The sequence below is a fragment of the Bos taurus genome, chromosome 28 (assembly GCF_002263795.3).
Source record: "Bos taurus isolate L1 Dominette 01449 registration number 42190680 breed Hereford chromosome 28, ARS-UCD2.0, whole genome shotgun sequence".
Taxonomy (NCBI): domain Eukaryota; kingdom Metazoa; phylum Chordata; class Mammalia; order Artiodactyla; family Bovidae; genus Bos; species Bos taurus.
Window position 1 is genome coordinate 28,707,121 of NC_037355.1, and position 20,581 is coordinate 28,727,701.

The window sequence follows — 20,581 nt, forward strand, 5'->3', positions numbered from 1 at the left end:
GAGATAATTGAGATTTGTTTAGATTAATTTCTAGCCGGGGATTATTAAAATTCAGTTTAGTCGGTGGATCCTCAAAATACGCAAGCTACATGTAGTTCATCAATGGTATCATCTTGGTAGATGAAAGATGACACAGATTGGTAAATATTAATAGATAAAGAGAAAGCTTTTGATAATCCCTTCAGTTTCAGGTTGCAGTTGAAAAACTATTTATTGTGGTTCTTTTGCAAATCCACAGGACTAAATCTCAGTAATGCAGGATCCATGTTTTATTTTCATAGTTTGAGAAACAGAGGAAAGGCAATTCCAGTAGAACTTTTCAAAGTATAACATGGAGTGGAAGGCATAATACTGATTAGTAGCCAGATTTGCAAATACACAGAAAATAAAAACAAAACTAAAATCCATGGTAATCCTAGTAAGAAGTTGTGAAGTGACAAGAGACAGGGGGAAATACATAAAGAAAGCATGGGGAAATACATAAAGTGCAGATGGGATAAATACAGATGAGTGGAAAATGATTGTAAGTGAAGTTGCCCCAGGAATGTCACAGATTTCCAGCTAGGGGGATTAGTGTATGCAGCTGTTGAATGAGGGGCTTGTCTCATTCCTGAGCTCTCATGTTCCACTGTTGAGCAACAAATGCCTTTTGGGTGAGTGGTATGAGTGTCTCACCTGGAAAAGCCAATCATCTTATAGTCATGGGGTGGGGTGGAAGGATTAAACAAACCAAAATCTCCCTTTATTATTTAGCTATTCTTGATCAAAAAAGTACCATTTCAGTCAAGCTTTAAAAAATATTATTAGAATAAGTGATAGAATAAAATTATGTTCGTGTATTGTGTCATTTAGCTTTAACTTTATCACCCTAAAATTTAGGATAATACTTTTATTTGCTTACCAAACTGTTTTCCTGCTCCAGATTTTAAAAGGAGTTAGAATTAACTAGCTAATAATAAACAGACAGCAAGGAAATTGTCTTCTGAGAAGATTAAGAAACCTCAAATCTTTCATAGTCTTAAATGAACTATTATTATGAGCTTGTTTCTGTGGAAAGAAGTATTTTCAAGAGAAAGAGTTATTCCAAAGTGTATTCTAGTGGCTAACTTAGCTAAATTATGAAAATTCATTAAGGTAACCTTCAAGTGATTTTTTATTACTTATGGGCATGTTCTGTTTCTATAGTTTAATAAGCACACATAAGGTCAAAAATGCTAAGAAAATAAGAGTGCTGCTTATGGAGAGTGTAAGAATATCAGTATAAAGGTGCTGTAAAAGTTAACTGAGTATTTGAAGTGTATACAGGTCTGTTAATTCACTGATAACATGTACTCATTCTGGGACTTTGGTATCATAACCATTCTACCTCTCCTGTACTATGCTGCATATTATAGTTGTTAGATAATCTCAGGATGTGGGGATAATTTCAGCATATCCAAATACCATCAGTTATGAATGATAACTCTGGGCGTGTCGTTGGGAGTTCCAGCGTACCTAGCTAATGATTACTAATTTGGAGTCTATTTTGCCAACTTAAAACACTCACGAACTACAGAGCTTTGCACAAATATCCATTTCCCCAGTTACACTTATTATATAGCTGTATCCTTGATGAAGATTAGCCGAATCGAATACGCTATCTCTACTGCTGCTATCCTGTGGGGTTTGGATGCCAATTACCCGTTCCCTAGAATTTGCCCGTAATTGACTATGCCCCACAATAGGTAACTCTGGAATAGACAGGCAGTCTCTAGTGTGGTTCTGCTGCCTGTCGATTGGACCTTGCACGAAGCCCCGCCTCATCAACTCAGTCCAGGGCGGCAGTTGGGCCGGCGCCGGTGAGTGGCGGCCTTAGCTCCGCCCCGGCCGTCCGCTGCGCTGCCTGGGTCGGCGCCGTTTACAGTTGAGAGATGGCGGCCGCCGCAGGTAGATCGCTCCTGCTGCTCCTCTCCTCCCGGGGTGGCGGCGGCGGGGGCGCCGGCGGCTGCGGAGCGCTGACTGCGGGCTGCTTCCCTGCTCTGGGCGTCAGCCGCCACCGGCAGCAGCAGCACCACCGGACGGTGAGCGAGCGCGCCCGGCGGCTCCGGGGAGGGCGGGGCGGTGCTGGTGTGTGGGAGCCGCCGGCAGGCAGGCCGCCGGGGCAGCGGGCGAGTTACCTCAACTCGCGGCCGCTCCCGAGGTTGCCGGGCACCGAGGAGCCGCCGTGCCCTTCAGGCGCCTGCGGCGGCAACCAGGAATAAAGGAAGGGCGGAGGAAGCCGGGAGGAGGAGGAGGGGCGACGGCTGGGATGTCCCCGCAGGACCGGGGACACCAGGGCGGGGAAGGGAAGGGACTTGAACCTCTCCCCGACCCGCCCCAATCTCGGTCCCTCCCTCCTTTTTCCTTAACAGCTCTGCTCCATTGCTCCCTAACTGAGCACTGTTCAAGTTGTCCCCTTTCCCTTCTCCTCCGGGCGGGTTGGGGTGTCCTGAGTTGCCGCGGCTGCCTTGTGTCTGTGTCAGGAGTGGCAGTGCCATGCTGCTGGGAACTGTCCCCCGGAGGGCAACCCTGAACCCCAGCGGGGCTGCTCCCTCGTTCTCTTCTCGGCCCTATGTGAACCGGCAAGGCGGAAAATCAAACTTTATCCCTTTCTGTGACTTCGTGCTTGTGGGCATGGGGCACAGCACCCTTGCGATGGATGCTGCATTGCTTCAGGAGGCAAGCTCCATCCTCTCAGGTCCTTAAAGGTCCTCGGTGGCCCTTTTGGAGGGCTGGTTTATAAGCTTGTGCTTGCCTGAAGAAGGAAGGGTGGGCAGCAGGCAGAGGGGAAGCGAATATGACAAGTTGTTCCCAGCGGCAGGGTTTTGGTGGTTGTATTAACCCGTTATTGCTGGCTTTCATTGGCTGGCAACGCACAGGAGTTTCTATTTGAACAGCTTTGGGGTGTGTGTATATTTCTTTTTAAGTTGCGAGAGATCAAGTTGACTTGGAATTCTTCATTTAACAAGTCAGCAGGTTATCTTTCTTTGGACTTTCTAGATCCATATTTTTGATCTGATCTGGCCAACTCCAAAAGAAAGAGTGTAGGTTTTATTTCCTAGGGCAGAGTTGTATAGTGTGGTAATGAGAAATCACTGCAGACTGCCTGATAGCAGAAACTAGTACCTTCAGCCCTCAACAAATACACCCACCTGTCTTCTTGTTCTGATCACATGGCTCTTGAGAGGAAACTGAACTGGCGGTTTTTAGAGGATACCCTAAGACTGTTGACAGCATAAAATTAGGTGTCTGAAAGAGTAGTGAAAAGAACTAATGCTCTTTAAATGCAAGATGGTATTGTTATTGTTAGTCACAGATATGGACCCTCTCCTCCTCCTTGTGAGAAAATTGTACTTCATTTTGGCATACTGACATATTGCTTTGCTGAAGCTTTTGGGTGAGAGCCGAGCTTTCCACAGTTCAATTTAGATTTGCATGTTTCATAGCCTCCAGTTATATGTTTTGTTCATTTAAAAACATAAGGCCACCCAAAAATCTGATTGCATTCCCCTACCCCTCAAACTATTTAAAGACTTACCAAGTTGTCTTTGTCTCTGTATTTTGATAATATATTCGACTTTGCAGTTGTTTTTTAGACTATTTGGGTGTGGTGTTCATTTAGCGTTTTGAAATTTGTGCCTTGTGTATTTTCCACTATGCGAGTCTGTCAGGCTGTGAGTGCCTTGCTTGTGCAGGTACTTCATGAAAGTGTTTTTCTGTGCTATTCTGGTGTGGGTAAAAGTGATGTGCCAAATTTGAGCTGAAAGCACAACTAAATGAAGTGTTATTTCTGATGGGCGGAAGTGTTGTAAGAATGGTGACTTGAAAATGAACTTAGCATTGTAAGATTTTGAAAAAAGTTGTGCCTGATTATTTAAAATATGTAAAGTTATTTTTTTCTTTTTCTATGATTGCTCCAAAGCTATCATGTGTACTGCTGTCTCCATCTGTTATTTTTTGATTCCTCACAAGGCTCAAAATTTGAAAGATATCTCTTAGAGACCTATTTAATTCTTGACATTTTATGCCTGAAATTGAGATCCAGAAAGGGGAGAGATGTGGCCAAGATTATATGGGGAATATACAACAGTTTTAGGACTCTGATCCACTCCAGATATTTCTTTCCCTCTTATTGTATTCTTTTGATTATAAAGTGCAGTTGCTCCTTCACATCTTTCTCCTTCCTTTTAAAACTTACTACTGCTTGTTATGAAAGTACTGGTATTTCAAAACCCCATGAATGAGAATTCTCCTCTGTTGGTTTGAGGCACGTGTTTTAGGCAATATAGAACAAACAACTTGCTCTTATAAAGGTCCCTGAGAAGAGGCTGAGGTTGAGTCTTGTGTGGGTGACATCCGGCGCGTGTGCAGCAGATGGCACTCTGCATTGGACAGATCACAAGTCCTGCTTGTGCCACTTTTGTTCTGCTGTAGTAAGTCTGGTAAATTAGAGTCAATTTAATTAATCAGTATAAATAACCAGTTATAGTACTGGTTAAGTTTTTGCTTGAGAGGCATGTTTTTGAATCTGTTCCAGATTTGAAGAACAAGCCCAGAGCAATGCAGTTCAGCTAATATAGGTAAAAGTGGTTGTGAAGTTATGAAACCGAACTTGGCCTCCTCCCCCCGACATCCCCCTCCCTTCACCGCCCCCCCCCATTAAACCATTGTTCAACTGAGTAAATGGGAGAAAAGCTGCAGGGGCTTAGTCAGTAGTTGTAGCACCATCTAGTGTAATTTTTTCCTTTTCTGTGTGAAGAGCCTGTTATTGCTTTCCAGCCTGTGGCTGTAATGAAGACTGATCTTAAATATTTGTTGCATGTCTTTCTGTGCAGTTAGTGAAGGTGGCTGTTTTCAAGGATGATTCTTTGAAGGGAACTGCCTTTCACTGTGGGTTGTGTAATTTCTTTGCTCCATCTGTCTCATCTCTGATTATGATAGCCTGAATGTTGGCATTTCCTAGTGGTCAACGGCTATGCTGAATTACTAAATCTCTTAAGTCTGTCGTTATACTGTTACGGATCATGGCTGTCCCTTTCTGCTTTACACATTGTAGTTCTTTGGCAGTGATATCATTTCAGTTTAACCTGAGAAAGCTTTTTATTTTGTTTTCTTTTAACCTAGAAGTTTTAAGAGAGTAATGTAACCTTAAGAGAGGTTACATTGCCTGACACGGAGACAAGTCCCAGTTCTTTAATTGGGATCCTTATGAACTGGCTGAGTCTTACCTTGCCAGATCCACTCAGCACAAATACTCCACTGTACTTAAACCAGCGTCTCATATATCCATACTAAATGTTTATGCGGTTTTTGTAGTGGAATTTTAGTCTTAATCACTCCTCTATCTTCTAAGGTCCATTTTATGTGAGAGACTGGGACCTGTGACTCCTCTTTGAACCTAACTTCCTCACTTTACAGATGAGAAAACAGACCTAATGGGAACCAAGGGAAGTGACTTGTTCCGTTTGTGGTTAATGACATCTGGGATAAAAATTCTTTAAAAACATTTTTTTTTGAAGTTTTTATTTTGTATTGGGGTATAGTCGATTAACAAACAATGTTGTGATAGTTTCAGGTGAATGGTGAAGAGACTTAGCCATACATGTGCATGCATCCCTTCTCCCCCAAACTCCCCTCCTATCCAACCTGTCACATAACATTGAGCAGAGTTCCATGTGCTATATAGTAGGTCCCTGTTGGTTACCTGTTTTAAATGTAGGAGTGTATACATGTCCATGGAGAAGCCAATGGCACCCCACTCCAGTACTCTTGCCTGGAAAATCCCATGGACGAAGGAGCCTGGTGGGCTGTAGTCCATGGGGTAGCTAAGAGTCAGACATGACCGAGCGTCTTCACTTTCACTTTTCACTTTCATGAAACGGCAACCCACTCCAGTGATCTTGCCTGGAGAATCCCAGGGACGGGGGAGCCTGGTGGGTGGCCGTCTATGGGGTTGAACAGAGTCGGACACGACTGAAGCGATTTAGTGGCAGCAGCAGCAGCAGCAGCATACATGCCCATGGGATAAAAATGCTTTTAAATAGAGGTGGATTCAAGGAGCAATCCTAGTCTGAATCTTGTGTGTTTCCTAGCTTTTAACCCCTTCCCATTGTTCTGTTCTGTCTTCTCTGAATGCTGGTAGGATTTATTATTTTCAGGATACAGATTGACTCTGGCTTGTTCTCTAAATGTTTCATTTGTGGATGTCTTATCTTTCTGGGCAAAGATTGTGTATCTTGTTTCCTTTTAGTCCCTCATGGACTCCAGAGCAGTGCTAGATACATAGATAACAAATACACACCCTTTTGTCTGCTTGCCAGTGAAAAGGTGTGCTCTGCCACGCCCCCTCCCCCAACCTTGACTTGTTTAATGACTTATTGCTTAGGTAACCATATTTGGTTAATTTGGGTAATTGCTTTAAGTTTGTTATTGTCAATGCTGTCCTTGGTTATATATTACACTTGTTTATGGAGAGTTGGACTGTAAAGAAGGCTGAGCGCCGAAGAATTGATGCTTTTGAACTGTGGTGTTGGAGAAGACTCTTGAGAGTCCCTTGGACTGCAAGGAGATCCAACCAGTCCATTCTGAAGGAGATCAGCCCTGGGATTTCTTTGGAAGGAATGATGCTAAAGCTGAAACTCCAGTACTTTGGCCACCTTATGCGAAGAGTTGACTCATTGGAAAAGACTCTGATGCTGGGAGGGATTGGGGGCAGGAGGAGAAGGGGACAACAGAGGATGAGATGGCTGGATGGCATCACTGACTCGATGGACGTTGAGTCTGGGTGAACTCCGGGAGTTGGTGATGGACAGGGAGGCCTGGTGTGCTGCGATTCATGGGGTCGCAAAGAGTCGGACACGACTGAGCGACTGAACTGAACTGGACTGATGGTGGACTAGTAAAGGAGAGTTGGTAACATTGTATTAGGTCTACTGGGGGTTGCGGGGGGGTACAAACTTTCTATCCAAAGTAAAAGAAATACCCAGATTATTAGAAATATATGTTTGAATCAGAGTCTAGATTTATTGTTGTTTTAGAGGACTAAAATACTAAGATTTTGAGGGTTCTGGATAAATATGCTTAGAGCAGACTTATTAAGGAAACTTTATTTTAAAATCTTGTTTATTTTGAGCCCCAAAGATAGTTGGAGGAGTAAATTTGGATTTAGTCAACAAACTCTGATTAATTGAACTTCTCTAAGTCTCAAGGGGTTCTATTTTATGCTTTATGGAACTCTGCTCCAAGAGGGAATCTAAATAGAAAGGCAGCATCAAGAATGGCGTATGACAAAGACAACAACTTGAATGTGAATTCGTTTGGTTTTGGGGCTTCCTCCTGTTTGAAAGTGCAATCAAGGAGTGGTTATGGTCTTCCATAGTAGCACTTCGCTGATACCATTTTCTCAATAACTCCTGAGATGTAGGTTTTTATTTCTTTTTATATTCTGGCTTTGTGCTTTGTGGGTTTTCTTAAATAATTACTGTTTGTTTTCCTGTAATTAAGGAGATGATTACCTTTTAAGATCTCAAGATAACCACTCAGTATAGAAGTGAAGTGAAGTGAAATCGCTCAGTTGTGTCCGATTCTTTGCGACCCCGTGGACTGTAGCCTACCAGGCTTCTCCGTCTATGGGATTCTCCAGGCAAGAAAACTGGAGTGGGTTACCATTTGCTTCTCCAGGGGATCTTCCCGACCCAGGGATCAAACCCAGGTCTCCCGAATTGGAGGCAGACGCTTTAACCTCTGAGCCACCAGGGAAGCCCACTCAGTATAGAGGAATCCTCTAATCTTTATTTGACTGATTGATACAGTACAGGAACAACATGTTACAGGAAGATGTTACTGTGGAAGACATGTACCTAAAAGAGTCCTAGAATTTAGAGCTTGACAAGACTGTAGGTAAAGGAAAGGAACTTTTATTTCCTTGGTACCTAACAAGTTACTACAGAGCTGATAATGGCTAACACATCTGCTAATTTTCCCATTCAGTTTTTTCCCCCTTGAAATTATATAATTCTGTTTCATTCTAAAAATGATTAAGCTGAGACTGGTTTTTGAAAGTGAATTGGGGTCAAATTCTTCCAGCAAGACCCTAAAGTCAAACTGAATTTTGGTTACTCCCTGATTTAGATTAAGCTTGAACTTGTCCTCTGCAGCTGAACACAAATGGAAAATGATCCATTTATTTCACTGCATTTTGTTAAATGCTTGCAGTGAGACAGCTTGTGTAAAAATCAAAGGTGACTTCAAGCAAAGTAGTTTTAATAAGCTTAGTGAATTCTTGACCCATAAACCATGTACAGGCTCGAATTTTTTTTATTGGTAAAAGCATAACTTGGTAAATTACATCACTAACTGGCTTTACTAGCATACTAAAACTGAACTTTTTCTAATTCAGTTCTGGAATAATTGGTTAATACGACATTGCATTTTGACATCTGTTAAAAATAAGAGTCTTTCTACAAGTCCTTTGATGATGTTAATAATACTTATTAATCCAAAAGGGTGAAATGTTTACCTTTTATGCTTTGTTACTAAAGTTTTCAGTTTTTACATATTTTTTCTTATTATTGTCCACTTTATTTTGGTGAGAGCACTTGTAATAATCACCAGAAAACTGCTGAGCAGAGCCCATTGGGTGTATGATGCTATCCAGAGGGTAGTCTCAAATGTTCAGTCCTGAGTTTACTATCTTACAGGTTGCAAGATGTTTAAAATTTCTTTTTTGCCTTCTAAGACTGGCCCACTTTGTACTTCTTACCTATGGTAAATGATGTTACAGGAAGTTTAAGAGTATTAATGCAACTGATAGTTTATAAAATAACAGGAGAGCAAATAGGTTAGCTGAACTACCTGGCCTTTAAAGATAGAGGGGTAGATATAGAAGAAAGCATTTCAGAGTTAAAGGCATTGTGTTTCCATGTTTAATTCTTACCATAACCCTATGAAAGGTATTATTGTGCTAGTTTTATAGATAAGGAAATTGAGGATGAAATAGATTCATTTCTTCTTTTCGTTTCATAAACTGTTTTAATGATAGGGATGCAAAGATGAACAAATGTTTTGGAGCTGAGATGTAAGCCTGAGTCTGGCTAAAATTAAAGCTGTAGCATGGTGGTTGTCAGTGTGGGTCTTCCTTCCTTTTCAGGGTCTGCTCCTTCAGTTTTGTTTCTCAAGCATCTGCTGCAGTTTCTTCCAAGAGATCTTATCCCTCCCATTGGCTACATTTCTTAAATCTTTTTTTTTTTGACTCTCCCCACCAGATTTTAGCTGATAAAGGTCTAAGGTATTGCTCCTCAAGCCGCCCCCACCACGCCCCCTGCCCGAGATCTTTGAAATTTAGTTTGAGATTCTAAAAAGTGCCACCCAGTAAACCTGGTAATAGCTGAGCATTGCTTCCTTATCAAACACTTACAACATTGTGTAGTGTACTCCATAACAACCCTTCAGGCAAAATACTGTCCCCATTGTACAAATGAGAAAATAAAGACCTAGAAAGATTAATAACCTAGAGTCATTCAGAGAATATCTGTGGAACACCTACTCTCTGTGAGACACTGCTGGTAAAGAGACATGTTTCTATTGTGGTTCTAAGGGTTCACAGCCTGGCCAGGAGACCTTCATAAACAAGACTGCAACTGGCTATGCTCTTTCTTTTTTCCCCTGTAGAGACTCAGTGGGAACACTGAGAACTACCAAAGGATGTTAGGAAAGCCTTTAAGTGGGGAGACCTTGCTTGAGCTGAAATATGAGGAAATATAATGTGTGGGGGGCTGAAAAGGTCGATTCATATTTAAGGCAGCAGTAGTATCTAACATGACAGTGTGAGGGGTACAATGTACTTGAGAAACAGCCAGTCATTTGTTAGAATTGGAGTTTGGGTAAGAACAGCTGGAGATTAAGTTGGACAGTAGTAGTGATACCAATAATAAAATGTATCAAGTGCACCATGTCCCAAGCACTATACAGTCTCACTTAATTCTTGTGACACCCTATGAGCAGGTACTGCTATTATCCTTGTTTTACAGATAGTGAAACTGAGTTGCATCAGGCTGATTGAGTGATTTGCCCAGAATCACAGTCAGTCAGTGACACACAGCTAGTAAATGACTCGCCCAGGATAACACAGCGAGTGAGTGGCATAGCTAGTGTGTAAACCCACGTAGTCTGGCTCCAGAGCCTGTCTCTTAACCGCTTGCTATGATAAAGGATCAGATTGTGAAAGAACCTGCGAAGGAGCTGAAATTTTATTAAGTTAGCATTTTTTAAAAAAACTCAACCCACAGTAGAAATACCTTTTGTATTTTGATTGAGTATATGCATGTGTGCATAAAACTGGGAAAGGTCTCATGCAACAATATTTTTACTAAGTATAAGGCATGTACAGTTTCTATTCTGTTTTCTTAAGGAAATTCTGGTTGAGACCCATTTAAACTGATTGTGCAGTTTAAGCTACAGTTTGCAGAAATGCTACTTGTCGAATAGGTGAGCAAGGGAAGAATTTCAAGCAGTTGAATCATGGTTAGGTTCTGCTTTTAGGTTCGCACCGGCATCAGTGTGAGGACTTTGTTGGAGAGGCTGGGGCTGGAAAGACAACAGACACCAGTAGAACATCTTAATTGACCAGGCAAAAAGTGTCTAAACTAGGACAGTAGCATTGAGGATAGAGAACAAGAGAACAGAGAGAAGGGAGGTTTAGGAAGTAGAGTTGATAAGACTTGACTGGCTGTGGACTGCTGATAGGACTTGGCTGTGGGCTGTTACTTAGCTAGTAAGTACTAGGTAGAAAGGCAGTTCAATTCAAGGCCTTTCTGACTGTATTACTCAAGTACAGAAATTTTATTTTTTGACCTTTTCTGTGAGTTTCTTTTTATTGTCATGTTGAGTATGTTTCTTTGTTGTTTTTTCTACACCTCTGCTTTTGTATTAAAAAAACTGGTTTAATTATTTTTAAATGATTAAAAAATTTATATATAAAATCAGATATCCACATTATGCCTATTCCTGCCTCCCTGCCTGTACCGCATAATATCAAAATCTGGAAGATTTGCATAGCAGTATGAAAAAGTTCACATAGCATGATAAGCATTCAGCAGATCTTGTTGAAAGAATATGTTCTGTGTATTATACTCTGCCAAAGCAGAAACTCTTAACATGTTCATTAACTAGATGAATACTTTTGAGTAATTTTATTGGGCTTTGTTCCCTTTAACTTTCCATTTCTGTAATATTTTATTTCCTTTAGAAAATATTAAGCATTAAGTATGATTAAGCATTAAATACCAATTTTAAGTATGAGGATCTTATCTTTTAAAAAACAAATAAGCAAACAAAACTAGCTATTCCTAAGCATGAAATCTTTTCTTAGTGAAATTTTAGCAGTCTTCTTTCTCATATTATGAATGTAGTCTTCTTTCTCATATTATGAATTTCTCTGAGAAATTCATAATATGAGAAATTGGAGTGGCAGAGAAATTGGAGTGGCAGAAGTAGTAGGAATATATATGTATTATCCCTCAGTGTTGCAAGTGTAGTGATATATACACACACACACTCACACACACACATATATGTTGTTGTTGTTCAGTTGCTAAGTCGTGTCTGACTCTTTGCGACCCCATGAACTGCAGCACGCCAGACTTCCGTGTCCTTCACCATCTCCCGGAGTTTACTCAAACCCACGTCCACTGAGTCAGTGATGCCATCCAGCCATCTCATCCTCTGTTGGCTCTTCTCCTTCTGCCTTCTGTCTTTCCCAGCATCAGGGTCTTTTCAAATGAGTCAACTCTTCACCTTAGATGGCCAAAATATTGGAGCTTCAACATCAGTCCTTCCAATGAATATTCAGAGTTGATTTCCTTTAAGATTGATTCGTTTGATCTTCTTGCTGTCCAAGGGACTTTGCAGATTCTTCTCCAAAGATGCTTTCCACAGTTTGAAAGCATCAATTCTTTGGCGCTGAGCCTTTATGTAGGGTTGAGAACAAGTTATTTGAAATGATTTCTCTAACATTTTAATTGACTAGGACCTTACTGGCTTTCTTACTGGAGAGCACATATTCTTTGGTCTTCTAGGTTTTATTATAATACAAAGGTAAATATTTACTTTACAATTATGACAGTTTTTTAGAGGCATTAGTGTATCTGCTCTACCAGAAAAGATTGTATTTGCGGTGTAGTTGATGAACGTTTTGAAATCTTATGGGAGCAAATAATAGTTGTACCATCACAGAATTTATTATTAATAGTTCTCTGGGATGGTTAAACAAATGAAAAGATGGAAGTGCTAAGAGTGTGTATGTATTTGTGTGTGTGTGTGTTTCCCAGTCACCAAAATAAGAAGTAATTGAAGAGAATTATGTGCTATGTGGTATAATGGAGTTAGGGGTCTGGGCTCTGCTGCTTTCTCTTCCATAACTTGCTGTTTGACTTTGAGTGAGTGGCATAACCTCTTTGATCCTATTATTTTTGTCAGTTCAATAAGGATGCTTGGTCAGGTGAACCTAAAAAGTTCTTTAATTCTAATTTATCATTTTTATGTAACACGACAAGTAATTTTTATGTTATTTCATTGGGTAGCTTGTATAAAATCAGTAACTGATGGTTATATGTTTACTTATTCTCACAAGAGCAAAGGGCTTGAAGTGACAAAAAAAGAGCCTTCCAATTCCTTTTCAGGACAGTTTGCATAATTACTTCTGACATCTTGATGAACAATTTACCCTACGTTCCTCTTAATTCATTAAGCCTTTATTTCCATCTTTCTTTTTTCTTCTTCTTCTAATTCAAACTGCTGAGGGAGTTGGAAAAGAGGTAAAGATATGGTGGGAAATTCAGAGTTGGAGAGAAGGGAGGAGGAAAAAAGCAGTTAATGATGGTGTGTTGTGGGACAGGACTGTGCTAATCATTCATGAATTCTGAGTTGTGACCTGCCAGACTGGAACAGAAAATGTTTCTTTGATTTTATACTACAGGAATCCCCAGTGTGAAAATCTTAACAAGTGGTTAGTTGTTCATAGTAGTCTGGTCTTCCAAACCCTGTGAACTGAGTCTACTACAGTGTCGTGAATGTAGACATTCAGTCAGTGTTGGACAAATGAGTCAGTGAGTTAAAAAGTCCTAGGGACCATTGTCCGACTCCTTCAACCTGGTATATCATCTTGTTCCCTGTGCCTTGATTCTACAGATGGAAATCATAGAGCTATCAAGAAGGAATGACTTTGCTTCAGACAGCAGCTGATAATCTTAAAAGACTTAAAAGGTTAAAGACTTAAACTTAAAAGGTTGTGCTGAAACAAGCATGGCTATGTGCAATGTTAAGTAAAAAGAGTAATGGAAAAAAAAGAATGTACGCTATAGATAATTTAAGAAATTGACACAGTGACATCTACCTGGGAGGTATTTGGAGCAAGTGAAGGAGAATAGAGAAGAGTGAAGGGCTGGGCACTGCTGAAAAGAGAAAGGAACTATTTGAACGAGGTGCTGCCAACTCTATATTCCCTACTGATACATATTTCCAAAGATGACAGGTTTTTGGAGGTGTTTATTTTGGAACAAATCTTCTGTATTTCCATCTACCCCCACTGTATCCTGTATCTTGTACTGCCAGAATTCTGCTAGCTGCCATGAAGCAGGGCTGTGGCAAGTGGCCAAGTGTGATAAAAACCTATTTTTCACTTTAAAACAGATTATAGCTGTCAGAATACTTTAAAGAAGTGTTTAAAGATGGAATGAAGTAGAAGTAGTAAAAAGCAAGTGAGAAAATGGAAAGTTTTTGGTTTGGTTTTGATGGAATTACATTTCTTTCGTAAACAGAAGAATACCAGCTAATGTCTGTCCCTGTCTCTTTCTTACTACCTCTCTTTCCGTGATCTTTGAATGCTAAGGACAGAAGCTGCTGAGTAGACAGGAAAAAATGAGTTTTCTGATCACAAAGAGGTAATAGTGATTTTGTTGTTGTTTTTGTTTTTGAGGGGATCCCAAGGGTATACTCTGTCTGAATGTCTCATCTATATGCATGTTAGTAATTGGGTTTTGTTTTCTTATTTTGTTCTCGTTAACCCCCCAAAATATGAAATTTATTTTTTTCCATTTCTAGCTCTGACTTAAGCATCAAAACAAAATGTTATCCAAGCACAATTGAGATGGTAGAACAGAATTGTAGTATATACGATGTTACAAAATTTTGGAATGTTCATTTATTAAATGGAGACTTGAACTCCAGTCAGTACTTTCTTTAATTTTAATATCTCATCCTGTGTTAGTAGTTGATTCAGAAGGAAATAGAGTTCATAGCTTGGCCAACTGCCACAAAGTCCAGTGAGCTTTAGATACATAATGGCTCTCTTTTTAATGATTACTAGAGCTTTCAGCAGTTAAAGGGGGGAAATGAAAGGAAACTATGTGTAATAGATTTCTTGCCTAAAATGAATACTCTTGGTAAGATTAAAAGTAGAGACAGGCTGAGGCTCTGAGATATGGATCTGGAAGGTTACATCACAGCCAGCATCAGAAAGTAGCAGCACTAGCAGAAGAAAAAAGATAACTACTGAGGATCAGGCTCTCAAAGAAGCCCGCTTGGAAAGGCCATACTGACAGCTGAGGGTGGTGGTTTTCTGGTGCTGGGGGTGGGGAAGTGGATGTTGTTCGTCAAACATATAAAGGGAAAAGTCTTTTTTTAAATTATGAAGTATGTAATGTCTATAAAAACAAGTAGAATAATGTATTTCTTTTAGCTTAAGAAATAATACAATTATAATTGCTACCCCAGGTTGCCTTCCTCAGGCCTATTTCCTCTCCTCTTTGCCAAACACTCTCCAGTTTGATGTTTCCCTTGTATATGTTTATGCCATATAGCTCATACAACATTGTAAACATGTTTTAAGTCTTATTTAGAAGATATTACATTGGATATATCCTTATATAATTTGTTCTTTTTTGCTTAATACTTAAATTGTGTAGTTGATACCTTTGGTTCTGACTCATTCATTTTTAGCTGGGGGGTGTTTCATTCTCTGTTGCACATATTTATCCATTTTCCTGTTGACTGAAAACCTTTTTAGCTGAACATTTTAGGGGGATAGGAAAGAGAAATATGTCATTTTAAAAGTCAGATTAGGAATGTTGTTTTGACTTTCAAAAAGGCCAATTCCTTTTTTGGTGTGGAATGTCCTCATTTATCATTTTTCTGGGAAAGCCCTTTATACTTCCCAAGAGAAGGCAGAGACGAGTAATGTTTCATTACACAGATGAGCGTGTCTTATACAAAATGCAGAACAGCATCTGCTGTATTACAGTGAACTCATAAGGGACTGAGATGCAGCAAAAGCTTGGTTAATTCTATTAAAATTCTCAGATTTTTCAAGTGCAGGCAAGCTGTGGATAGAAACTTGTTGGTATTTAGTCATTATTTCTTTTCTGTGTGTTTGGAGTAATTTGTATTTTAAAGCTATCTGCTTTGTTTTGTAAAAAGATATGTCCGTTATGTGGTAAAAAAATAAACCAAAAACCGATTCTTGGATTGTGTCATGGTTTTGATGCAGTAAAGGAAAAACAAAGTGTGGGACTGAGGGGAGGTACTTCTTTCTGAGGCAGGCAGGTGGTGTGAAATAAATAATTGTATTAATAATATATGTGTTTACATATATACGTGTTATGTATGTATGTCAGTGTGTATTCTTTCTTTGTAGTCATTAATTTAAAAAACCAATCTCTGAGCAATATGTTTTCTTGCCAGTCTCCTGTAGTCTTTGATTTGCAATATCTTTCATATGGTGGGCTGAACAGTTTTGCAGAATACACAGTACAGAACTCCATTCAGGCTGTACCTCCAAGTGATTTGCTATAGCGCATTAACCAGAAATGCTGATGCAGTGAGGGAAACACCAATAAACGGGATGCTTTCCAGGGCCTGGAGCTGAGGCAAAGCAAACACAAGCCAAAATTAAGAAGAAAACATTAGTTAAGCACCCAAGATGTAGTCTGGCCAGAGTTGCTATTAACAGTGAATATTCCATTCTAATTAAATTAATTGAGGCCTGGGTAGTTTGAATCACCAGACTGTCCATTAAAAAAGTGACCCAAATTTAAACATATTAGAATTAAGGGCTAGTGCAAGAATACTTTTTTGGCTATAATTTATTTAGATTGAAAGCTTAAATTATTTGCTTGTTTTTATTGGGTGGATTCTGATGCCTCAAGAATGAGTAAACTCAACTGCCTGTTTCTTTGGATTGTGGTTCTGAGGAAAAGCGTGCTGAATGGACCTGCAAGTAAAAGAGGTTTTTTTATTTTTTGCTAGTTTTGTTTTGGTAGGAATGATTAGATGGGAGGAGAAGAGGGGATTGCGAATTCAGAATGATTGTTGTTTTTTCACTGTTGCTGTTTTTCTTGCACATCACACTGTTTTTTTCCCCCACAAATTATTTCACCCATAAATAGTGTAGGATGGAGAGAGAAGATAGGTATGTAAACAGGCTTTTAAAAATTGTTCTTGGAATGTCCCCGGTGGCCCAGTGGTTAAGACTATGCATTTCCATTGCAGAGGGCGTGGGTTTGACCCCTGATCAGGGAACTAGGATGCCACACAGCACGGCCAAAAAATAAGATAAGCTTATATTTAAAATAAATAAAAATAAAAATTACTCTTCTTGTTTTTCGATGATCTCTAATTAAATGGCCAAGAGTAAAGCATTTGAAAACATACTTTCTAAACCAGAGAGTTGTATGGATATGCAAATGAGTTGAATTTTTTTTTTTTAACTGTGCCAAAATTTCTTAAGTTTTATAAACTTGTTTCTGAAACTGGCGAAAGTTCTTGAGTGAACTTCGATAGGCTGACACCTCTATTTCTGGGAAACTCCTAAGTTTTTACTAATATTTCTTATTTCTGTATAGTTTATCACGGTTCTCTGTTTTTCAAATGCTAGAATGGTAGGGGTATGTGAAAAAAATTTCCCCTTAATACTATTTCTAAAAGTATTAATTTAAGAGTTGTTGCTTCAGATTCTCGCTATTTTTATTTCTCTTATGATTCTGTTTTTATTTTATTATTATTTCTCTATGATTCAATTTTATTTCTGAACGATTCAATACTTTCTCTGGGAAAAAAAGTGTATTTCAGAGTTTCTCATAACCAGTCTGGATTTAGTCTAGGTTATAATTCATTTTCTTTTAAAAGTGCTCTCTTGTCCTAAAGGATTGCTTGTAATAAGAATGACTTGAACTTTTCAGACTTCCTTTTCTTTTTCGGCATTAAAAGCTGAGGTACCCATGTCAGCAGGCTCAGGAGGGCCTCTCCTTTGACATTGACTTTACATTTTTCTATTCTTTTAGGTCTTTCGCTACCATTCCTACAGTGGTTGGCAAGATAATCGTTTCCACCTCACTCTCCATGTACCATGCCAGTGACAGCTGCTAGAGTGTGGAGCTGGTCTGTGGGAGTCAAGTAAGTGCCTTTTTTACTATTTGGCATGGTTTTTGCTTACTTTGCAAAGCCATGGAGAGGAACTCCTTAAGATTAGTTTTTAAAAAGGCACTTGCTTGATTCTTGTGGGCCGGCTCTTTGCTCCAGCCTGCTGTTGAATATCTGGTAGCTAACATGAAGCTGAATTTAGCAAGGTGACTAACACAGAAGGGAACATTTTTACTAGGATAGACCCTATAAGGATGATAAATACGATCTTGGCTTGATTAGACCATTTATACTGATGAAAAACCCCTGTCCCATCCCAGAATGAATCAAACTTCTAAATTAGTTCAAACAGTTCGTTACTCTGGCCTCCTGGAAATTTAATAGGTTATGGATGACTAAGGGTCTATTGTTCTAAACCAGCTGAGTTACATGGAAACAAAACAGCTCTCCCAGCAAAGCCAGTGACCTTGGCAGTTTTCTGAATTAATTTAGCTTACTATAAGGAAGAAATGATTATTGGTGTTAATGAGATTTGGGTTTCTGTATTTGTTGCTAAAGTTGCTAAAACTTGGTATTTTACTTTTGCAGGTCACCTTGTAAATTTTGCCTATATAAATTAACACACCCCCTGTTATGTCATAACAACCATGTAAGGGAGAGTGTTTTCCTGCTCTGTCTTAGGTATTGGTGATGTGACCTGTTCACGCAGGGGAAACTTGAACATTCTCAGGTATGTGAAGATCCTGATTCATAAGCATTTTTTCCCTGCAAACAAAACAGTTTATTTCAGTGGAGTAGTTTTACAAAATTGAGCTTGTCAGTTGATTTTCTTGCCCCTGATATATAGAATAGGAAGTGGCAAACTATAACCAAGACCATTGCTTGTTTTTTATAAATAAAGTTTTATTGGAACACAGGCACATTTGTCATTTACATGTTGTCTGTGACTGCTTTTGTATTAATAACATTTGAGTTGTGACAGAACCCACATGACCCACAAAGCCTAAAATAATTGGCTCTGTTAAGAAAAAGTTTGCTGATTTCTCCTACAAAAGAACCAAACTTCAAGTTGTACTTAGAGATAGACATGGTGTGACTACAGTTGAATTCATTAGGTTAGCTGAAAAGTGATAAAATTGAAGCTAGAAGCTAGGTCTCCGGCTTCCTTGCTCAGGGTTCCTTCTGCTAGGTCTTAAACCACATTAGAGCTACTTGTTTTCCCTACTAGCTGTAAGGCACAATCTTTTTTCCTTTATTTTCTGTGAAGTAAAAGCAAAAATTCAATGATTTAAACCACAAAGATATGATTTATTGGAGAATTGACCTTACTTGGAGTTTGGATGCTTTTATCGTTTGAAGGTAACTGGGGAATTGCTTCTTAATGAATCACTAAGTGCTTATAGTGTATACTCAAAAAAGGTTAGGTTAGTTGGATTGAAAAGAAGTCTAAGCCTGCATAATAATTTTATAGCTAGGAGCAAAACCAAAACTGGCACAGATAGAAAGCTTCCTTCATGTATTTGTGTGTCTAAGCTCACAGATAGCAGGATTGTATGTGTATGTATGTGTGTATGAGTGTCTAACAGCTCAAAGTGCATTTGGATTGTGTCCTAAGAAGAGTTTAGCAGGTGTACTACAATCTGTAGATTATGTTATGAGTTTTAAATGAAGTTTTAAAGATAAATTTTATTTTAAAACAGTTTTGGATTTACAGGAAAATGACTAAGATTGTATATAGAATTCTCATAGATACCCCTTCCCCATTTTCCCTATTATTAACATCTTACATTAGTATGGTACATTTGTTATAATCAATGAGTGTATATATATATATATAAATAAATAGTAATGAACCAGTATTGATACATTATTATTAACTAATCCATGCTTTATTCAGATTCCCATAGTCTTTGCATAATATTCTTTTCCTGTTCTAGGATTAAATGAATTTTATTAGCATGTTCACTGATGTAGAAGGCATTTATATGACCACCTGAGTATTAAACTAGTTTTGAAGTCTTTCAGTTTCCAGGAGTATGATTAAATGAGTACAGGCTTAACTACTGCAGACTTCTGACTTGTAACATTTATATTCTGTAACTTGTCAAGAAAGTACTTACTTTTAATAGCAACGGCTCTTCAGTTTGTTCCTAAATTTTTAGTATCATCAATTCCAGAAAGGACAAGACAGACTTGGTTACTTCTGTTATTGTCATATGCAAAATTGCTGGTGAAAATATTCTAAAATAAATTGCTTTCTTTGGAAGCAGTGCAGATCAGCCATCCTACTTCAATATGTTTACCCTCCTAAAAGTATTTTTTTAAGTCAGCACCTTCTGATGAATCATTAATCATTCAAATTTCCTCAAAAAGATCTTAAACTATTTCTTCCTTAAAGTGTATGTTATTTACTAAAGTTAAACACATGTATGCTCTGTGACTCATCAGTTCCACTCCTAGATTTATATACAACAGAATTGTGTGCATGTAGTCACCAGAAGACATGAACAAAAACGTTCATAACAGGACTACTTGTAATAGTTCAAGCTGGAATTTTCCTAATGCCTATCAACAATAAAATGGGCAGATAGTTTTCTGGCATGATCACACAGTGAATGTTAAACATTGATCACGGTGAACAGAGAATAGCTATTTATAATAATATGTGAATTTTACAAATATAATGGTGTCTGGCAAAAGAAGCCAGGCACCAAACAGTATTCACTTACATATATCTCAAAAACAGATAGAACTGTGTGTGTCAGGAGACTGATTATCCTTGGTGGGGGTGGGGAAAGTGTTGGGATTGGGGTATGAAGGAGTTTCCTGAGGTGCCAGTGATGTTCTGTTTCTTCTTTTGAGTACTGGTTACATGGATGTGTTCATTTTGTGAAAATTCACCAAGCATGTATTTCTCTCTATTTATGTTATTCTTCAAAGAAAAAAGTGTACAAAAGTATTAGCAGCTCTGAAAAACACAGAAAATTCATTGTCAACATTTGAAGGTTATGTGGAGAAAACTGAACAAATTAACCTCATATCTTAGAATATGTGGTGTCTGAATTATAGAATTATCAAAGTGCCGTTGTGTTACTGGAGCTGAGTGAGATGACTAAAGTAGGTGTTAATGACTGCTCTTTATTGTAACCAG

General features: G+C 38.8%; 1 protein-coding gene across 4 annotated transcripts in view; it reads left to right on the top strand.

Moving 5' to 3' along the window:
- Positions 1-1,901: 1,901 nt before the first annotated feature.
- The window catches only part of MCU (mitochondrial calcium uniporter), a 195,096-nt gene continuing 176,416 nt past the window's right edge, over positions 1,902-20,581 (top strand). For 2 of the 4 annotated variants that reach the window (XM_059882562.1, XM_059882563.1), the window contains exons 1-2: positions 1,902-2,060; positions 18,112-18,160. Coding sequence is in view for 2 of the 4 variants with exons in the window: in XM_024986716.2 (XP_024842484.1) it covers positions 1,911-2,060 (150 nt within the window). In the remaining 2 variants the exon portion in view is untranslated. The remainder of the gene's footprint in view (positions 2,061-18,111; positions 18,161-20,581) is intronic. The other 2 variants (XM_024986716.2, NM_001206102.1) reach the window with 2 other exon arrangements.